Source organism: Dermacentor variabilis, unplaced genomic scaffold (genome assembly GCF_050947875.1).
Source record: "Dermacentor variabilis isolate Ectoservices unplaced genomic scaffold, ASM5094787v1 scaffold_13, whole genome shotgun sequence".
Lineage (NCBI taxonomy): Eukaryota > Metazoa > Arthropoda > Arachnida > Ixodida > Ixodidae > Dermacentor > Dermacentor variabilis.
Window position 1 is genome coordinate 46,689,031 of NW_027460291.1, and position 22,678 is coordinate 46,711,708.

The window sequence follows — 22,678 nt, forward strand, 5'->3', positions numbered from 1 at the left end:
CATAGCCAGCACCAACGTGATGCACGGAGTACCGCAAGGGTCCGTTTTCACTCCCATTCTTTTTTTCCATTTTCATAAATGACTTTCCGAACGGCATTTCATAGTCTGTCTGACTCTTTGCGAGCGAAGGCATAATTTACCTTCGCAGTACAGGCCATACCGACCAAGCAATGCTGCATAAATATTCGCCCCTTAATACAAACATGGCGTTCCTCTTTTCTAACGAAACTTAACATTTCCAGGTGTAACTTAAGCAGGTTTTTCGTAAACGCTTTACCAAGGAGTACCCGTACTCTTTATCCTCGACAACCACATCCAGCGTCGAATCATTTCGGTATCTCGGTATCACTGTCAATAGCAAGTCGACCTGGTCTGATCACGTCACGAAACTGTCGCCTGACCATTCCACGTCACTTGGCTATGCCAAGCGTATCTTGCACTTGCCCTTTGTCTACACGAAATCAAGCGTACAAAGCGTTTATTCGAAGTAAATTGGAATACGCACCACTCATATGAAGACGTCAGCAAGCTTGCCTAAATAACCCTATAGCATCGATACACTATCGCGCGACAGATTCATCACTTACCAGGTACAGCCTTCAATACTGTATCAGGGCTATGAAATCATCCCTATATGACTCCAACCGTTGTAAATCCATTAAGAAATTGTCCAGCTCTTCCTTTTCCAGCTACTATACTGTAACTTCCCGCAACTACATGGGAAAACGTAACCCACCGACCCGCACGTCTCCTTACCTTTTAACTCTTGCTGCACCTAGCGCTTGTCGATGCCTTTTTCAGTTGAATTTCCAATACATTTACTGCCTGAACTTTTGGGAGATACTTGTCACCGCGTCTTTGTTGTACTCGTTCTTTGCTGTTGACTGTTGCGCGAGAGTACAAAAGTAAGCTTTGTAGTTTGGATTTAAAAACATTTATAAGGAAATTGTTGTGGAAGCAGGTGGGTGGTGCCCCTAGTGCTGGGCTTCACTGTCTTCAGCAGCCCGCCGTGCTTCACCGAGGAGTGCCTCTTGAGACTCCTTTTCCTCGCTGGCGAGCCAGGTCTCCCAATGTTCTGTGCTGAATTTTTGCACCGGAATGTGGTGGGTATCAATTTTGGATGACCTGAGCTCGCATTCCCACATAATGTGGGCGAGAGTTGGCTGGCCTCCGCACCACGTATGCCATGTTTTCACCGTAATTGCGGGTATGTATTTGTCTGCAGGCAGCAGCACTCATGCGCTTCCCTTACACCTAACTGAGGGTCTTTTTTTTGGAGAGGGGGGGATTCTGTGGGAGAATCCAGGCAGCGCTGGTTTTCTAGGACACCAGCGCTGTCCGCTGTCTGGTGTCGGCGTAATGTGTGGCGACAGCATAACTTTTCAAGCGAAATGTCACCTTTGCCAATAATTGCAGAATATTCGTTTGATGCCGTTGTAAGGGTCTGCTTACCCGCTGTCTTCGGGGAACTCAGGCTGGCACCTATTTCAGCTTTGGTGGAAATTGGACGCCCTGTATGTCTGATGTGCCTGTGAAGTTTGTTGTGTAGACGTGGCTTCATTACGGCGTTATAGAAGCGTTATACCCACATATGCGGGCAACGCTTTAATGTGTGCTGTTTATTTGCAGGCAACTGAAATACTCATTGCAACTGTCAAAAAGAAACAGCCTTGGCTTGAAAGTTAGCTGTGGTTCCGGAAGCTCACATATGTCTGCTGTTCATTTTCTCGTTTTTTTTTCTTCTTTAGCTGGGACGAGCGAGCGTCCACTGCAGAGTCCATCAGCGCCGTATCAAGGAGAAAGGCAGAGAAATGTGCGAGAATACGCGCGTGCAGGCAATTAACAGTCCAGCGCAAATGGCCTCTGAGAGTCATTTATTTTATACGAGACCCTACTGCATAAGAAATGTCCTCTGACAGACTGTCCCGAGTGTACTTGTGCCAGCCAGCGTGTTCAATTACGTTTTCTATGCCGCTGTCTCCAGGGTCGTCCCAATTTAACGCTGCGCAATCTCCCCGTCGTCCCGCTTTGTTCAACGATTAAGCAATCCCTGAGAAGCAGGGCCGCTAAACCACGGGAAAGATGGCACAGAAAGCTTGTTCTAAAGTACAATTACGCGATCGAAGGCGTGTGTTTGTCGCAGCGATGTTAATTAGGCCCCGTTCGCTGTTTCTATTGGTAATTTAGAGAACAGGGCCTGCCATATCTCCGTAAGGGTAGAGCATATGAAGCCATACGCCAGCTCATTCATTACTTGAGTGCTGTCCTTTGTTTGAGCTATTCAGCAAGACGTCAGTAGTAGCAGCAGCCGCGGTCAGTCAAGTCCGTGACGCTTCGACAAGGAAGCTCAGATATAAAAGCACACGACCAGTCCCTCGTAAGCTGCAATCGCAGGGTTCTCGAACAGCGTGGTCACCGTTGCGCTGCGACCGAGGAAGGGGCAGGGCAGCGATGACTTCGGGTTCTTCAGTTTTCTTCTCGCTGTCACGAGGCTAGCGAGGCGGATCCGTAGAGTTAATTTCTGCGCCAGTTCCTAGGCCACTGCCCTACAAATAAAGTCCCTTAGGTTTATGCGAGTCACGATCCGTGATGTTATACGCAACGCCCACTGCGCATGCGCGCCGCTCCGTGGAGCGACGGTAGACATGCAGGAACACCAAAGAAAAAGCATAGCGTGTTAAGAACGGCCAGCTGGAGTGCAAGTTCTGCCAACCAGTTGCGACAGTGGCCGCAACTTCCCTGGAGCGCCGCCGCCAACCTCTAGCCAAGGCGTGACTAAGTCGACTTTGTGTCGGGAACAATACGCGCGTCCTCCACTCTCCGTCGCTTCAACTAGGATGCGTTTGACGAAGCAGGCTTTGTGCTGAAACCGCCACCGTTACGCTCTAGCCTCATCGCCATTGTGACTGAATGAGTTCGGCGGGCCAACTATTGTTTCGAACTCACCAACGCGGACTTGATCTGCTATGGTTGGGGGAGTTGCCGCGGGAACGTCGTCAGAGACCTCTTCCCACGCGCCGACCAAGACGCAAGACAATGGCTACCCGGGTGCACTGCAAGGGCCCGCTCCGAGTTCTTCGAAATTCGTGTGATGTTGGTTTCGAACCGAGAACCTGTGTGTGTGTGTGTGTGTGTGTGTGTGTGTGTGTGTGTGTGTGTGTGTGTGTGTGTGTGTGTGTGTGTGTGTGTAAACCGTCCCGCGGAGAGGCGGCGTGTTTACGATGACTGGACGAACGTTCCCGCCACCTTGGAATCAGGGGAGGCCGAGTGTTTATAAACGGCTGTTGTGTGGATGCTCGAGAGACTTTCTCAAGCAGTCGTATTAGACTGAGACACTTTCATGAGCAGTCATGTTAGACTGAGACACTCTCTCAAGCAGTCGTGTTAGACTGACGTACTTTCTCTCGCAGTCATGCTAGACTGATGAACTGCATGTAAATACTGTAAATAAACCCATATTCCTCGTTCTCGATGATAAGCAGTACTTCCCTTCATCAACGTCCTTAGCGTGGATAAGTTGGACGACGGCATGGGCCAGCTACCTTCGAATTCGTGCCGGACTCCAATCTTGACAACGAATCACGAGCGATGGGATTGAGCCCCCAATCATAACAAGCGTCATCGCCTATCTGCTGTGGCACCGGTTTGGCAGATAAAAAAATTAACCCTCTTTCGCTGGCATCGCTTCTATAACACTGTCATCATCAACAATTGCTAATAACAATCATTTTTTTCCCTTTACATAATTGTCTACAGATTATTTTGCTATGCTACCACTCCTTTCTGTGGTGCATGAAACCTTCAGGGTATATCTAATAAATAAATGAATAAGTAAGTAAATAAATAAATACATGGCGAAAAAATATCGCTATTGTTTTCTCCTAATCGTGAGATGGGAAAAAGAAATGGCTGTTTATACCATTTATTTCTTGCTCTAACGGAGTACCAAGGGCGAAGTCGCATAGAAGTGAGCCGTCTGGTCGCTGCCACGTTCGAACGCAATGACGGTAAAGGCGCGTTTATAGACCTACGTTGTCAGGCGCACAGACGAGCGTCGTCTGATGTCGGGTGCGTCTGAGCCCGTTGGCCGCGTACGGTTACGTTGGCTGCACCAGTGCGTCGAACCATCAGTCGAACTGTAGACGCCGTTGTTCTCGTCAACATAGTGTAACATGTGCGCGCGCTCACGCTACGTAGGATTATTTAGCCCTTTACAGCCGGAAGCTTCAGCTACTACCGTTGTAGTTCACGGTACTATAGGACAGACATGCACATGCCACGTATCCCGTTAGCGTATCACGTATTATGCAAAGCTAAAGCCGTCTGTTAATTGAGCGACAGCGCACTATGTTAAACGCGCTGTTCGTTGATGCGCGGCACGTTTGTAAGCACTGCGACGGGCAAGCGTGTGGTCGCGTAGGTTTCTCAGGCTTTCAATACGATGTCAGACAAAATTATCGCATAGTAGATGAGATGTTGGAAAGCCCTGAATGAAACATTTAATAGAACACTTCAAAACTTTTGCATTGAAAGTTCCTCCCTCAAGTTAGTGCTGACCAAACCGATTATTAATCCTGACTAATCCTGTATTTTGACGGAATAAAAAAAAATAAGTTACGTGTTTCCATGCAGTAGTAGCCAAGAACGTGCCTATGTATAGCCACGTCTTCCTTTATTGCATTGACGTTTTTTTTTGTTTATTTCATGTAGTGTTGCATGGGTTGCTCTGTATTAGCGTTCTTCGGCGTCAGATAATGGCCGATTGAAGCCTTCCTTGGCTTTACGCGCCAAACTCACGATATGCTATGCTTCCGTAGTGGGAGATGTCGAATTAATTTTGACCAATGGACCGGGTTCCTTAACCTGCACCTAAATCAATGTACACGAGCTTTCTTGCATTTTTCCATCTTGCTTTTTCTTTCACTGTCTGCTTCATCATCATCATCATCATCAGCCTAGTTACGCCCACTGCAGGGCAAAGGCCTCTCCCATACTTCTCCAACTACCCCGGTCATGTACTAATTGTGGCCATGTTGTCCCTGCAAACGTCTTAATTTCATCCGCCCACCTAACTTTCTGCCGCCCCCTGCTACGCTTCCCTTCCCTTGGAATCCAGTCCGTAACCCTTAATGACCATCGGTTATCTTCCCTCCTCATTACATGTCCTGCCCATGCCCATTTCTTTTTCTTGATTTCAACTAAGATGTCGTTTACCCGCGTTTGTTGCCTCACCCAATCTGCTCTTTTCTTATCCCTTAACGTTACACCCATCATTCTTCTTTCCGTAGCTCGTTGCGTCGTCCTCAATTTCAGCAGAACCCTTTTCGTAAGCCTCCAGGTTTCTGCCCCATATGTGAGTACTGGTAACACACAGCTGTTATACACTTTCCTTTTGAGGGATAGTGGCAACCTGCTGTTCATGATTTGAGAATGCCTGTCAAACGCACCCCAGCCCATTCTTATTCTTCTGGTTATTTCAGTCTCATGATCCGGATCCGTGGTCACTACCTGCCCTAAGTAGATGTATTCCCTTACCACTTCCAGTGCTTCGCTACCTATCGTAAACTGCTGTTCTCTTCCGAGACTGTTAAACAATACTTTAGTTTTCTGCAAATTAATTTTCAGACCCACCCTTCTGCTTTGCCTCTCCAGGTCAGTGAGCATGCATTGCAATTGGTCTCCTGAGTTACTAAGCAAGGCAATATCATCAGCGAATCGCAAGTTGCTCAGGTATTCTCCATCAACTTTTATCCCCAATTCTTCCCACTCCAGGCCTCTGAATACCTCCTGTAAACATGCTGTGAATAGCATTGGAGATATCGTATCTCCCTGTCTGACGCCTTTCTTTATAGGGATTTTGTTACTTTCTTTGTGGAGGACTACGGTGGCTGTGGAGCCGCTATAGATATCTTCCAGTATGTTTAAATATGGCTCATCTACACCCTGATTCCGTAATGCCTCCATGACTGCTGTGGTTTCGACTGAATCAAACGCTTTCTCGTAATCAATGAAAGCTATATATAAGGGTTGGTTATATTCTGCACATTTCTCTATCACTTGATTGACAGTGTGAATATGGTCTATTGTTGAGTAGCCTTTACGGAATCCTGCCTGGTCCTTTGGTTGACAGAAGTCTAAGGTGTTCCTGATTCTATTTGCGATTACCTTAGTAAATACTTTGTAGGCAACGGACAGTAAGCTGATCGGTCTATAATTTTTCAAGTCTTTGGCGTCCCCTTTCTTATGGATTAGGATTATGTTAGCGTTCTTCCAAGATTCCGGTACGCTCGAGGTTATGAGGCATTGCGTATACAGGGTGGCCAGTTTCTCTAGAACAATCTGACCACCATCCTTCAACAAATCTGCTGTTACCTGATCCTCCCCAGCTGCCTTTCCCCTTTGCATAGCTCCTAAGGCTTTCTTTACTTCTTCTGGCGTTACCTGTGGGATTTCGAATTCCTCTAGGCTATTCTCTCTTCCACTACCGTCGTGGGTACCACTGGTACTGTATAAATCTCTATAGAACTCCTCAGCCACTTGAACTATCTCATCCATATTAGTAACGATATTTCCGGCTTTGTCTCTTAACGCACACATCTGATTCTTGCCTATTCCTAGTTTCTTCTTCACTGTTTTTAGGCTTCCTCCGTTCCTGAGAGCCTGTTCAATTCTATCCATATTATAGTTTCTGATGTCCGCTGTCTTACGCTTGTTGATTAACTTAGAAAGTTCTGCCAGTTCTATTCTAGCTGTAGGGTTAGGGTTAGTTAGGGTTAGCTGTTAACTAGTTAGTTAGGGTTAGGGTTAGCTGTTAGTTAGGGTTAGGTTAGGGTTAGCTGTAGTTAGGTTAGGGTAGCTCGGGAGATGAACCGACGTGCTGCGCAAGAAACAGGGGTGCCACTCGATGCTCGTGCCACTAGAAAAACGATTATTAAATGTTTCACAGAGCAAAGTACACAGCAACAAAAAGATAGGGCGTTGCAAAGGCGTGTATGCACAGTACAAAGGGTATTGTGCGCACTTACGCTAACTAAACAATTTGTATTTTTTTAAGAAATAGTAAGCAGACAGTAACCCTAACCCCACTGTCTGCTTACTATTTCTTAAAAAAATACAAATTGTTTAGTTAGCGTAAGTGCGCACAATACCCCTTGTACTGTGCATACACGCCTTTGCAACGCCCTATATTTTTGTTGCTGTGTACTTTGCTCTGTGAAACATTTAATAATCGTTTTTCTAGTGGCACGAGCATCGAGTGGCACCCCTGTTTCTTGCGCAGCACGTCGGTTCATCTCCCGAGTCGACAGAGAGCGAAATTCAAAATAAATCAGAAAAACATACAAAAAATAGTACAGTACAGAATTCATGCGTCTCATTATAGATATGACATGAGAGCATAAGTTTCGTTATAAATTGATTACTGAAGTGCCCGGAATAATTAAAAAATAATTATAAATCACTGATTACCACACAGCAAAGCGCAGAATTGCAGACCTTAGAGACCTGCCACGTGAGCACGACTTTGGCGAAATTCCTGGAAACACGGAAGTATAGAGCGGAACTAATGACATCACTAATGGTGCCGCACACGAGAAGGTGGCACGATATTTAACCGGCTAATTAATAGTACACAGTTGCCTGGCACAGACTGAACATCTGCCTAGCAGAGTGGATGTGACGTCACTTCCTCCTCTCTCGCTTCTATCCCGGCGTTCGCCTGCTGCCTTACTCGCTAGCTCACAACAGTTACGCACGCGCTTGTTACATGTTCTGACGTCAGCACCGGAGAGGACGCGTAAGGTGCGTTTCGAGCGCTGCTCGCTAGGGGGCTACGCCGCGCCAGGTCGAGCGCGCTGCGCTTCCTCCTCGCCCTTCCTCACTCCTCGCCCGCATATCGTGCCGGGGGAAAGACGTTCACTCGCTTAACTATTAAACACCAACGCCGAGGTGTGAGTGCCACTAAGAGACACCTAAGTTAAAGGTTAGCGTCGCCTATCATTTTATGTTGGTTGGCGAAGATTAGCGTTAAGTTATTATTTTCAAATTTGCGACAGCCATGTCAACCGCAACCAATCTGCTATGAGTTTCTCCACAAAAAAGGTGAAAGGTTCACTCTAAATTTAACCTTATGCGGCTTTTCGTGTAAGTAGCCGAATATTTTGATGACAAAGCCTTATTCCAAGCAGCAAAATCTAGGTGCCACTCAGCGCTATTTGTGCTCCTAATTCTTGCGTTCATGCCGCTTTGCTAACACGTGCCTACCCCTTTGCATCCGTCAATGGCCCGACAGTCATCACTATGTATCGCCAATGTACGTATAGCAGCTTACGTGCACCGATGGACGCTGACGCTTAAGAAAGTAATGTTTCGCGCCGAAAGGCATGAACGCGGGGGTCGGCGGATAGCCCACTGCGATTGATGCCGTTGGAGGCAGAAAAATACTTTATGCAGGCAAGGCATCATCATCACCGTCGTAGTAATCATCATTATCTACTTCTGGTGCGCACTTACGCCTACGTCTTGCCTGTTAGGTCATGTCTTACCTATCGCAGTCGAGGACCGTATGAATGCGGTGTGCCACGGTGACAACAGTGCAGTCCACGAATGCCTCCCTGATTGTGACCTGTATGAGGCGATCCGTGTCACCGTCCATCTGTGATGTGGCCTCGTCAAGCAACAGGATCTTGGACTTCCTTAGGAGGGCACGCGCCAGGCAGACAAGCTGCCGCTGACCCACGCTGCGAAACACGCACCAAATTATCTATAAATACACGCCATGTATGCCACAGCACTTTGATTTCCCCGGAATCTCTTCCCTTCGGCGTCTATTCTGCGGAATACGCGAAGCAGTCTTTACGTCAATGAAGTCGTGAATGTTTTTTTTTCTATGTCGCTCAATGGTCTGAACTTCTTTCAGGACTTCATCACACTGTGGTTGCTAATTTTCACACAACTATAAATTAATTTAATTAGTACATTCAGTTCTCGGCAGTCTAACATGACCGCACTAAGCGTGACATTTGGAATGTCCTAATGAAATACCCAGTCACGTTTCGTACGGCCACCCAATCCCGAGATCAAAGAGACTTCACCGCAGATCCACTGCTTTCTAGGATTACAAAATTTTGATAATGTGCTTTCAGGCACAGGGGTTGCTACATTTTCGATGAGACAAGTGAAGTTTTCTTCATTTCGTAAGCAGTTGGAAAATTTCAACCGAAGGACTGCTTCGTGACTGGGGTTGAGACAGTTACACAGCGGCTAGGTGTTGGATGGCTATGCACGTCTACAATAAATATAGCAGCCGCGTTGGCATGATGTAACAACGTCAGTATTTGTTTCATGCGGCGGGCCTTAAAATCGGCGCCTCCTCCTTTTTCTAGATAAATGGAATGTCTCCTGTGTCTGCAGGAAAAACATTTTCTGTCAACATAATTTTATTTATCTTTCGAGCAGCATTGAATTGAATTCTGGGGTTTCGCGTGCAAAAATTACGATTTGATCGTGAGGCACGCCGTATTAGGGGACTCCGGATTAATTTTATCCACCTCTATGGTGCACTCAAGGCACGCGAAAAAGGCGTTTTAACATTTCGACACTATCGAAATGGAGCCGCCGCGGCCGGGATTTCATCCCGCGGCCTCATGCTTAGCAGCGCTACACCACAGCCGCTATAAGCCACTGCGGCAGGTGTTTTAGAGCAGCATAATACGCCGTTGTAACAAACATAAAAATGTGGTATAAATTGTAACCTTGTTTATCAAAGGCAATGAAAAAACAAACAAGAAATGCAGATCGTTTTTTTTTTTTGCGATCAGCAGGCATAGCCTTTTCGTCGTCCCTGCACTGAGGACTTTCTATCACCGCCACCGTGCCTCACTATAGTTACGGCGTTGCGCTGCTGAGCCCTATTGGTCGCGCGTTCGCTCCTGGACGTTTTTGCCGCATTCCAATGGGAACGGAGTGAGGAAACGCTTGCGCACCCTGCATTTGGCCCACATTAAATAACCCCAGTCGCAAAAACAATTCCAAGTTATCCACTACGACTTCCATCAGAAGCAATTGTTGAGTTTCAGCGCGTTAAACCCACATTTTAATTTTAATTTTTCAATTAGAACTTCAGTACAGATATCTCCTACGTAAAATTTTGACCTGTACTTAACTTTATAAACGCACTAGAACAAAACGCACGCCTTTCTCTATTCAGGGAACATCATTTTGATTGCAAGAGTAATGCTTTTCCTAAACAGACTCGTGCTTAAACATAGTGAGCAGTCGCAGAAATGTATCTCACTAAAGTCACTAATTGGAAAAACTCGAGGAAGTTGGTGCAGCTATCTGTTCATCGGCGCTGTCTACTTGTCTGAGTGTTTCACTGCAGTGTGGTGAAGGTGATATATACAATAAAGTGCGCATTCGTTAGCTATTACCACTAGGTAAGAATCACATACCACCCCTTGGGTCGAAGCAAGCTAATGGGAAGAACATATCTAGCGCTTAAAGCATCGGCTGATACCTCGTCTTGTACCTCGTTGAGATATTGCAATTAGCGACAAAAGGGGGAATATTAGGCGGAGAGCGATCGAAGGGCACGCCGCTAGAATTCCACAACAAAGTCTGTGTAAGTCGAACTATACAGCCTAGTATCCCGTGCCCATCTCTGTCTGCTCTTAGGTATTGTCACGTTGTCGTGACTACGAACATAAAGACACAACCAAAGGCGCGACTTAGCAGTTAACTCTTTATTGCGCAATCTTGGGCCTTGGAAGACAAGTAATACTCTGAGCAGAACCAAATGGAGAGCTTGATCGTCAATCTTGGAACTCTGATCGATAGGACAAGCATGTTGGCCACTTACAGATTCTAGTAGGTTCCAGCGCTATCACTGGCGCTGGCGTATGCTCTAGAATGCACACCACTATTACCTTTGCGTATGCAGTCTCTTCAGACAAGGTTATATCACGATAAAGTGAGCGACAACGTTAAGGAAAGTTGCGATACATGCACGCGCGAATTGGGCTTTAACACTTGTTAGCAGGTGAAAAAGGGACACTGGTAAAAGGACTAACAGTGTACGGATGTCAGTACACTTAACGCTGGCTAAGCACCACACTCGCATGTACAATATCCGTATAAAAACTAATAGTTAGTTGAAGTTTGAGTTTCTCAAGAACACAGAGCCCGTCGCAATGTATTTCCCGTGTAAACGAAAATAAACCACCTGGGAGTTCGTAACAGGTGATGTGCCCCGAAATCTCCTCGTCCTTGAATATTTACCCCTATGTATACGAGCAATACCGCGGCATTCCCTCGTTTCATTTCGTTGGATGGCTGCGGGAAGTTTCAGGCGACATGACGCGATTTTACGCCGCTTCGAAATCTTGTTCTCCTGTGAAAAGTCCGCACAGGAAGTTCGAAAAAACTGCGCAACCCAAAACAGTTTCGTCACGTGGCGCATCCCATGAGGCTGTGCGCCGCGCTAGCGACCGGCCGCGTTCGGCGGAGTCAGCAGTGCTCATCGCTGACAGTTCCTTTACATTTGTGAAGTGGTGTTCCGTGACTGATTGTCGTCAATTTCCTTCCCGTATTTCCTTCCTGAAAGTTTTATAGGTGTGCCTGAAGCTCACTTTATGTCAGCTTCAAGTACGTTAGCTGTGATCACTTTACTGACAAGGATTAATGCATCAGCAATGTTTTCAAGCGCGGAAAACCGCTTAGGTATACCTCGAAGCTGCTCATTGACTCGTGACGACGGCTCAGGTTTCTGACTGTGGTTTTGCGCTCCGTGACCGTGGCTTGTGTTTTTCAGTACGTGAAATGCGACTTTTATGTCCTTGTGAGTACATGCTGATAAGGTCCGGTGTAATGTTTGACAGGACCGCGTAGCAATGACAACATCAGCCAATGTTCGAGCTTACGACGTCCGTGCTAGTCGCACATGAATGGCGTATTTCAAGTTTGTTGCGGTGCTGTGTTGCTAATGAGAGAGTCCGGAGTGAAGTAACTGTTTTATGCATCGGTGTACGGATATCCTCGCCCAAGAAAAGCTGTGGGACGTAAGTACGTATTGTAAATAAAGCTTGTTACTGAGGGATGTGAATCTAATTTTCAACGCGCACTTCTGTTTTGATCGTGTAGTTGCTTCCGATATTGCATTAACCTTATGCTCTATCCCAGACGGTGATTTAGAGCGTGCCTGCTGGCTACGAATGTGAGGATTCGTTCGACAGATCAGCGATGTAGCTCCTTTTGACAACCGAGAGACATTGCTTGGACGCTGAGGAAGTAGCGCGGTCTAAAAGATGTATGACTACGCACTTTTATGTGTTACGTGGGCTGCTGCGGTTGGCGCTTACACGTAACAAATTCTTGCTACGCTACCGCTATTTCGCACAAAGGTAATTTTGCCATGAAGCACACGCACTTACATTTTTCTTGCTTACTGTAACTAACGTGGGAGGGCCCGCTGTGCGCTCGCGCGCACCTTACAGGAGCTCAATAAAGTCTTTCAGCAAAACACCGAAGTCCCTTTTACCGCATGGTCTGGGAATGCAAATGGAGCCCGCCGACAACGCCTATCCAACAACAAGAGAAGACCAGTGGGTTGCACACCTTACAGTCCCAAAACCCGAGGGCGGACTTCAGTGGGTGAAAAGGCCCAAGCTATCAGTACACGGCCACGGCTATCTGCAATAGGGTGGCCGCCCGCCTCCGGCCATCAACAGCTTGGTCTCCGAAACAAAGTTTATTCATTCACAACCAACCAACCAACTGTAACTAACAAAATAGTTTTTGGCCGTGAACGTGGGCAATGTGCGAAGTCCCTTCAACACTCAAAGAACGGCATGTTAATTTGAAAAATTACGCCATTGACTTCTTTCTCACTATTCTGAATTAACTGTTTTGTGTTCATTAAGGTCTTCTGTTAATTTCAGAGAGGCAGGTCTGGTATGAGCGGGCATGTGAGTAGTAATTCTGAAAACAGCGCAGCTCCTTGCTAGGCGGTTTTAGGCACACAGTATCGTGGCCATATATATTGGCAGCGCTGCTTCTTGTGTGTCGCGTGTACGTTGGATGTTTTTCAAAGTTCTGCATTGGGCGTTTCTCAAATGTTTATGTATGTCGTGATTTATGTGCGTTCATTGACCCGTTGTCTTGTATGTTTATTTCGAAATTTGACCAGTAGCCTGTGCATGTAAAAATCTTCACGCAAACTGACGCGATACCTCCTTTAAAACTCCAGTTGCACCTCAGGAACACTCCGTGCAGTGGAAAGTAAAAAAATAAAAGAACAATAAAAAAGACTCCCATGGTTCCACGGAAATAGTTCACCTCCGATCATACGAAGTATAGTAAACTCCCAACTGGGGAGTCGCTATAGAGGAGTAGCATTATACTCCCCCCTGGAAGTTATTTCTTGTTTACAGTGATGGGTCAGTTAGGGGATAAAGAAGTACTTACATTTAAGTGCATAAAAACGCCTTGTCAAATTTAATGAGAAACGAATGCTATAAACAGCGGATAAAGCTTTCAAGCTAAATATTGGCAGATGTGTACTTGAATACTTGAACAAGGCGATGTGGACATTAAAAGTTGTTGTACAGATTCGTGAACATATCATTAGGCAGGATGCCGTCTCTTGAGCTAAGTACGCCATCCTCTTCTTGGCATAACCAAGCCGTCATCAGTTCCTTCCCGAGTTCTCAGGCTCGTCAACGAATAATGCGAGACTCTGAATTTCCCCGCTGTTCTTCTGTAATGGGGAACACATTAGATGAACATAGTTCTCTATCTCCGATTCATTACCAGAATGAACTACATCACGAGTAGTGATGCTTGTTAGAAGGCATGTGCACCATCCCCCGTCAGACGTCATTAGTCGGAAGCCTGGATGCGTTTTCGTAAAAGCCATTACACTGCAACAATATGTAGGTGCTGTCTTCGCAATATACACCGCATTAAAAAGCTGACAGTCACTTTAGCATGCGCTAAAGAGGATAAGACTAAAGCCTTCGCGCTCACAAGACATTTAATAAATTATTTGACCTTCTCATTCGATTGCGTTGTCACTTCCTATTACTTGTTTTCCCGCGCCAAAGGTAATGGGTTCGAGTGCCTTATTTAACTATATATTTATTAAGTGTGCCTTAATTACCTTCGCCTTAATTGCCACCAAAGGTCGTGCGTTCAACTCGCACCAATGGTCGTGGATTAGACCACGAATGGTGGCACCGTCAATTTTGGTGTCATTGAATTTGGACCTACAAAAGCTCGAGGGTTCGACTGCCAGCAAAGGTCGTGGGTTCGAGTGCCTTAATTAACTTCGCCTTGTGGGAGGCGGTGCGAAGAGGTAGGCGCCGTAGCCACGGCTGGTTTAGGCCGGCCAGCCATGGTGCCGCGGGATCTCGGGGGCGGCCGGTAACGCGGCGGCTCAGGTCGAGTGTCTAGCATGTTCTATTCACGCATTACCTGCAAGTGAGCCATCTTATCCTTCACCAGCTCTGGAAGCTATAGTCGCGGCGCTACAGACCTCCAGTCCTAGTGTGAATTACGATTGAAATATGTGCAAATGGCGGACGCATAGAATGAAGAGACGATGCAAGCCTGTATACATGAGGGGTAATTTGTAGCGTCCACTAAAAAGTCCAGGTAGAGTCCGTATTGCAGCGAAGGGCACAAATAAATAAATATATAAATAAATAAACAAATAAATATAAACATGGCGCATTGTTTTTCGCTCGGCAAGAACGTGGAGGCCTATTGGCCGGTTCTTGGCGCATGCCGAGAGTTCAGGCCGTTGAGGGAAACAGCGTTGAAGACGCCGTTGTCGAACGACGTGCAATGGGGGCAGTGACGGAAAACTGCAAGTGTTGCTGTGCCTTCTTGCCTTTGCTGATTCATGCTGCTTAACCATTTCAGGTGCGGGTACGGTTATACGGGGCGGCGCATTGTGACGACCAGCCAGACCTTCGTCTCGAGATGGCGTGAACAGTCCCGCCGCTGCTCGTTCGGTGCGTCATCTACCAGGGTTGTCATCAGAGGGGTACCGAAAGCAGATGCCATCGTTGATGGTAGTTGTCGGGTTCACGCAATCCGAAAGAGCTGAACCAGACAGCGCCGGCAGCATAGGTTGTGAACGAGGCGGAGCAACAGTGGTGCCGTTGTCTGATGCCCGGTGGGAGAGCCTCTGAATCAGTGATGAGTGAGGTGCTCCAGAACTTAAAGCGGAGAGCTAGCGGGAACGTCCTTGGAAGAACGGAGGGCCGTAGTGCAGCCGAAAGCTCTTGCGTTTGGTCCAGTGAATTCATTCGAAAGAGTCGTTGCGCAGCTGTCTTTGAAATGGGGAGGAGGCTCATGGACAGAGTAGAGGTTTCATGGTGGGGCCGACGCGTGCTGACGATCAGCACGGGTGGACGAAGGCGATGTGAGACGATAAGACGCACGATGACAAGACGGCTCAAATGACGAGAGCTGGTGAGACTGAGCGATCGAGGTGCGTCATGAGGAAGGGCGGCGGCCCTCAAGTCCTCGTACAAATCGGGGCCTCGAGGTGGCATCCGGAGCCTGTAACCTTGTTGATACGGAAGTTGCTTTCCAGCTGGATCAACTAGATGTCCAGCATGTCGATGTAGAATTCACGCGTATCCCGCAACCGCATCGGACATCCTACAACGTCTGCCGGACCGCGTGAGGCCACGTCATTCTCGCCTCGGTAGAGTCAGCGCGTTGACATTTGCATGCCTGGGCTCGGTCGTCCGGTGTCACGAATTTGTGGGAGGGGGAGCGAAGAGGTAGCCGCCGTGGCCACGGTCTATTTAGGTCGGCCAGCCATGGTGCCGCGGGATCTCAGGAGCGGCGGATATTGCAGCCGGTCAGGTCGAGCGCCTAGCGTGTTCTATTCTCGCGCCGCCTGCGTTAGAGCCGTCTTCTTCTTCAACGACTCTGGAGGTGACAGTCGCGCCGCTACAGCCTTAACACCAAAGGTCGTGGGTTCGACCATCAATGCTGGCACCATCAATTTCGGTGCCATTGAACTTTGTTTCCATCAAAGGTCGCGGTTGTACACATACCCGAGATCGTGGGTTGACTCCGATCAATGGTCGTGGGTTCGACTCCCACCAATGGCCTCGGGTGGCAACATCACTTTTGGTGCCATTGAATTTTGGGGCCGTAGTGCAGGATGGTAATTGTTTCGAGAATGCCAGACAACGGATTTTTCAACCCGCAAGCCAGAACGGTATTGCCGTAATACAGGAGTATCCGGTGTGGACTACGCAAAGACCGTTTGTGCGACTTTCCGTTCTTGAAATACCGATGAAATCAAAAGTAGACAATGAAGCGAGAGAAAGCATCGGGAACATGATTTGTTGTCAGCAATGAAAATGTACAACAAATAATGTCACGAGAAATAAAGCTCGACACGAAGATAACTTGCCGCAGGTGGCACCAAACCTACATCGTCCGCATTAGGGGTGCGGTTTCATTCATTTCTCATTCCCTTATTAGGTCCACATTTCAATTAGTCATACGAATAGATTTCCTTTGGGCTTTCTCTGGCGTAGTTTTCGCTTTCTTCGTATGGTTATGACGAAAAAAAAATAACCTTACTCTTCCTGCTCATTGCATAGCGGGGGCCACTAGTCTGGCAGTCTTGACGCTAACTAGGAGGTAGCGTACGAGGATTTGCTTGACAGTTGCCTTCAACGAAGCTCAAGTACTACGTGAAGCGTGCGCTAAAATGCATGTCCCACATCCGCCACCTTGGCGGCGAGCGGCGATGGCGAACGCCCCCAGGGTTAGTCTTGTACCCGTACACAAATATTCAACAAAGTGGGTAGTGTAGGACAGCGCCGCCGTGTCTTAATTTAAGAAGCACCGCATGCGTATAACGGAAGATGCAGATTCGATTCCCACCTGCGGCAAGTTGTTCTTTTTTTCGTTAGCTTTCATTTACCTTTATCATAAAATTTTCGCATTTCAATTAAACATAGCAAATAATTTCCCGTATCGCTTCTCTCGCTTCATTGTATGTTTCTTCGTACGCTTGGGGCTTAACGAAAATTCGAGCCCCTAGCATCACCCTATCCTCCTTTTTGCTCATTAAAGGAAAGCAGGCACCAAGTGAATGCCGTAATTCATGTCTTTTTAGGATTTGCAAGCTTCCTCTTTCCCACCCCCTTCTCCAACCCAACAAAACCTCGCAATGCGACTTTCCCACTGCGACTGCGCCAATTAGAGGCAGTTTTTGTGGCACCACAGGCTTTATATTAGTTCATGAGTAGAAAATCGTAAGAGTGAACATCTGAAGTTTCTTTCCGAGAAAGCGTTTCAATGTTCACAAAACCTACGAAGATCATGGATTTGTTTATTTTATTTTTTGGCAACAATTGGGCACCCATCTGGCCACGCATATCCGTGCTGTTTTCCCAATTAGTAAGTTTCCTTTTCGCCTTCCAGTACCATAAGCTTAATCTGCGTGAGTTCAGTGCCCTAAAGCAAAACGCAAGCAAATATTAATGCACTCTACTGTTCGGTGTTTCAAAACATCGGCAAATACTTTTAATCCGACAGTAAAAGACATAATTAATAAGCTTCAATCCTATAGAACACTCCTAAAATACCGTCCATGTCAGTTGGTCCGCCAGCGGAAGTCTCGTTAGCCAGAAAAAACGCAAAGCATTAGGAATGACGACGCCTCCTTGACGTTCCCACATCAAATTTCAAAGCGTTCGAAAGGGGCTACTTATTCACCTACCGGTAAACGATTACATAGCACCAGAAAGCAGGCGGAGAGTCAGCCTGAAAGCTTTCAAGTTTTAATTCACAACTTTTGCCCACCAAGAACCGCTCAGAAACGCGAGAATTTTATGGAAACAGAGACATAACGCATTTAGGGATTTCATAGCTTCACTAACACCCGACCTCTTTAATTGAAAGCAGTAGATTGATAGTTAGAAGGGATACTATACCAGGCTAAAATGACATCATTTTCCTTTGATGTTCCTGTATATGCGAATAAATGTGAAACAAGAATATGTCGTCGTGTCGTCCTATCAGCCCTGTGTCTTCTTTCGAAAGCATCACATAATCCTCCGTTAACAAAATGTTCAGGAAGTATCGAACACAAACGCCATTTTCTTGGTGTTGAACCTGCAGCGAGCGTCACGTAGTATATTTCAGCCTTCGTTTTCGCCCTATTTCTTGCAATACTTCGCGATCCCCCACTGAACTGTTCGCCACCCCACTGGACGTCATAATCCACAGCTTTAGAAACCCTAGTCTACTACATCGCACCTGGACAGGCTCATAGAAAAGCTGCAACAAATATACTGCCAAAGAAGTGAGTCCCATTAGAGCAGTTAGTGCACTTGGTAGACTTACCTTAGATTGTCGCCGCCATCTCTTGTTTCTAGCAATAACCCTTTTGGGTCCTTCAAGACGAACTTTGCAAGGTGGGAGCGTTCCAAGGCTTGCCAAATGTCCCTATCGGAGTGAGAATTGGTGGGATCCAGGTTCATCCTGAGCGTTCCCCTAACAAGGCTCGGGTCCTGAAAATTTTGAACTGGTTTTGTAGTACTTTTTATAAGGTGTGCATGCATTCAAGTGCCGGTTAATCAGCAGCAGAACTATAGTGAAACATAATTTGAAGCTCTTGAATGCAGCGTCAGTAATACGCAGCATTGGTTTGAGGCGTTAGACCCCCAATTATTCATGTCAAATTGTAACCTAGATGTAGCCAATAGTATTAGACAAGTTACATCTACACCAAAGAACAAATAAATATATTTAAACTTGTTTAGCAAGAGAATAGGAAATTCAGGCCAGAAGTTCTTGCGTCGTGACGCGTGCGTGTATCAAGACCTTTTTGCTAAGCAGATCCTAAGGCATAGGTGTGAATGTGAAAGCGTGAATTTCGAGCCTTGCTAGCATCATTATACGGCCGACTGGAGGCCACGGTATGGGCTAATCTGTCGCTGAGGTGCGAGGTTTATGTTCTTTCATGGCTTTTCTAGCTTACTCTTGTTACGGTAGAGCAAAGACCCTGCACAGTGGTATCGTGTGTGAAATTGCGCGATGACAGTCATTCGTGAGCCTGCGTAAAACAATTGGGCCCCACGAGGCAGCTCAGGATGGCTCCGGCCTTTACGACAGTTATGAACATGCGCGTGAATGTTTGTCGGCTCACAAGCACATAAAGTTATTCTACGCGCGCGAGGCGTGCAATGGTGTAGGGGACTGCTCCAGCTGTGCCAACGTTGCTGTGCTTGCTGCCTCTTCTCGGCGCGAATGGCCACTCGCGGCAATTTTCTGTATCATCATCCTCATCCTCATCCGCCTGTTTTTACGTCCATTCTAGACGAAAGCCTCTCCCTGCGATCTCTAAGTACACCTCTCCCGCTCCAACTGATTGCCACTTGCGCCTGAAAATTTCCTTATTTTATCTTCCTACCGCTCCCATTCTATTCTAACTGTAACAGTCTACCATCCTACGCATTATGTGGCCTGCCCAGCTCCACTATATATATATATATATATATATATATATATATATATATATATTGATGCCTACAGGTAGCATGTGTGGGTTCATTGGCCAGTTGCCTTCACCCAAAATCACGTACTTATAGCGCCTGTGATTCAAAGGAACTTCCAGTCAAACCCTATTGGACCACCAAAATTTTGGCTTGGATCGACGCCGGAACTGAAGAGGACCAGGCGGACCCCAAATTCAAACCGGTGGGTCCAATATTTTGGATTTTATCGCATTTTGAATTTCCCCCGTGGTCAGCCGGACGGTAGGCCTAACGAGACCTAGCACGAGAGCGGGGCTCCGCGGGCTCCCCGACCTCGGCCCGAGGTAGAGACGACCCGGAGCGAAGTCCCGAATACCCAACACCAACTTTGAGCAATCATGACGAGAGGACCGACAGGTTTCATGGCGGAAACCCAGGAAACCATGGAGGGAGATTTTCACGACGCCACCGAGCCCGTCCTCGTGCAAGGTCGAAGCGGGCTCGCGGCAGGCACCCAAACCCCCAGAGGCAGCACCCCAACGACAGGAAGACCACAGGCAGAAAGCAATAACGACGCGGACCCGGAATGAGAGATCGCCATGTCCAGGAGACAGAAGAGGCGCCAGCGAGACGGCGAAGGATCGAGCAGCCAAGTTTTGGCGGGAACGGCGCTAGGAAACAGAAATTCCCTAGACGACGCAAAGATCACAGACGGCGCGCCAGCTGCGCCGAATCGAGGAGGAGGAGAGGGCGTGCCGCGGAGGAGACTGCCTCCGCTCCCCAAGGACGATTTAAAGGTAGTGCTCAGGCCGAGGACACTCGCAGTCAAGAGCTTGCAGACACACCAGGTTGCGCGAGCGGTGGTCGCGGCCACCGGATCCGGATGCAAGGCGGAAGACTTGATCATCAGGCTGCGCAATGGCTCCAACATCATAATAGTAAGCACCGACAACGAAGAGGCGGCCCAAAGTATACGGCGCATCACGCAGCTAACGTTCGGGAACAGCAGCTACGCCATCAACGCACACGTGGCGGCGCCGGAGGGCACGTTGCGAGGGGTCATCTACGGGGTGGACGCGGGGACCTCGCCGGAAGAGCTCAAGGCGAACCTACGAACCCGAACGCAGGGAGTGAAGATACTGGCAGCCAGAATACTAGGCCGATCGAGCACGGCTGTCATTACTTTCGAAGGCCCCATTCTCCCCAAGCAAGTTTTATACTACGGGGGAGAAATGTGGTGCTACCCCTACAGGCCGACCAGACAGATATGCTACAAATGTTGCCAGCAAGGACACCGATCGGACGTTGGCCCAAACCCGAACATCAAGGCCTGCAAGCAATGCGGAGAGCAAGACCCAATTACAGAGCATCAATGCACACCCAAATGCCTAGTCTGCGGGGGCGACCACAAGACGGGCACTAGGGACTGCAAACAACAACTAAAGACAGCGGAAGAGCTGCGCGGCAGATCCGCCCAAAAGGGCCAGCAATGGCGGAGCCGGAACAGGAGCCGTAGCCGAGGAAAAAGACCAAGGTGGTTCGGAGAAGAAGACGACTCCCGGGACCAAAGCAGAAGCAAGTCAAGGAGCCGGAGCCGAGGAAGAAGCACGAGCCAGGACGGACGCCCGGACGAGTCCTACCCGCCACTGGGGAAGCAGAACGGGCCCGGACCAAAAGAACAGCAGACAAAAGGTGGCGTTAAGGTGAGCTGGAGAGCAGGCCCTCCCAAATCACTATTTCTGCACTCGGATACCAATACTACACAGACAAACAATGAAAAGAAACTAGAGGAGGAAAACAAGGCATTAAGAAAGGAGTTAGAGCAATGTCGCGAAGAGACTAGGCAACTTAAAAGAAAACTAGACGAGCTCATCAAAGAGTTGCAGAGGCAGAGACAGGGGAGGAACGTGACAAACACGTCGGCTCCATCAGTTGAGGACACGCAACAGACAGAACAGCAAAACATCAGAGACGAGATCAAAGGTTTCATGATAACGTTACAGAAGTAGATGCACGAAATGCAGAAAAAGCAAGCGTTGCAGGAACAGAGCTTCCGCACCTACGTTAAAAACCAAAATACCCAAAGAACCACTAACGACGCCAGAGATAGACTCTACAATGAGAGGCGTTTCGAACCTGAAAGCCAAAGTGCAAACAATAACAACACAACATGGCAGGACAAAACCAATTAAACGTATGGCAGTGGAACTGTAGAGGGTATCGGAGGAAGCAGGGCCTCTTAGAGCAGTTTATTAACACTAAAGGAGCACAACCAGACATAATCATGCTACAGGAAACCAACATAACACCCACGCTAAGGGGATACACGTGCCAAGAGAGCGGAAGGACCGCAACCCTCATTAGCAATAAGATAGTAACCATAGCACACAAGGAGATTGAGGGGACAAAAATCGAACACGTGATCACAGAAATCATACCCAAAAAGAAATATAAAGGGAGAAGCACGTTCATAATAAACCTATATAGCCCCCCTAGACAAAAAGATGGAGATTTCGAGAAGCTGTTTGCCAAGGCAGACAAACTAGCCAGATCGAATACACTCATCATAGCAGGGGACTTTAATGCCAAAAGTCCGAACTAGGGCTACCAGAAGGCAGAACTAAAAGGACAAAAGATAAGTGACGCGGCGGAAAGGATAAGATGTGAGCTACTCACAGACGAAAACCAACCTACGCGACTAGGGAATAGCGTAAGCCCAGATACCTGTCCAGATCTAACCTTTGTGAAAGGAGCAAGCCAGGTCGAATGGGAGAACACGCTAGAAAACCTAGGCAGCGATAACTACATCATAAGAACGTCAATAGAGGCAGGAACAATCAAGAGAAAGATAGGATTGGCCCATTTAACAGATTGGGACGCGTTCAGACAAAGAAGTCAGCAACTAAAGGGAGAGATCGCATCCATCAAGGAATGGTGTCGGCAGCTCAAACAAATACAGGAAACATATACGCATGACATAGATAGGAAGGAGCAAGTAACGGAGGTGGACAAACGTCTGCTTGGGCTGTGGGAAGCGAGACGTGGGCTCACTAAAAGATGGAAAAGACAAAAGCTTAACAAGAAACTCAAAAAGAAAATAGCAGAAATCACAGCAAAAGCAGAGGAATATGCAACGCAACTGGCCAGGCAAAGCTGGCAACAGT

General features: G+C 47.5%; 1 protein-coding gene across 1 annotated transcript in view; it reads right to left on the reverse strand.

Moving 5' to 3' along the window:
* Positions 1 to 974: 974 nt before the first annotated feature.
* The window catches only part of LOC142566662 (ATP-binding cassette sub-family C member 2-like), a 104,797-nt gene continuing 83,093 nt past the window's right edge, over positions 975 to 22,678 (reverse strand). Inside the window, exons 12-14 of the mRNA XM_075677494.1 lie at positions 18,382 to 18,548; positions 8,544 to 8,738; positions 975 to 1,125 (exon numbers count right to left, since the gene is read on the reverse strand). Coding sequence (XP_075533609.1) covers positions 975 to 1,125; positions 8,544 to 8,738; positions 18,382 to 18,548 — 513 coding nt within the window. The remainder of the gene's footprint in view (positions 1,126 to 8,543; positions 8,739 to 18,381; positions 18,549 to 22,678) is intronic.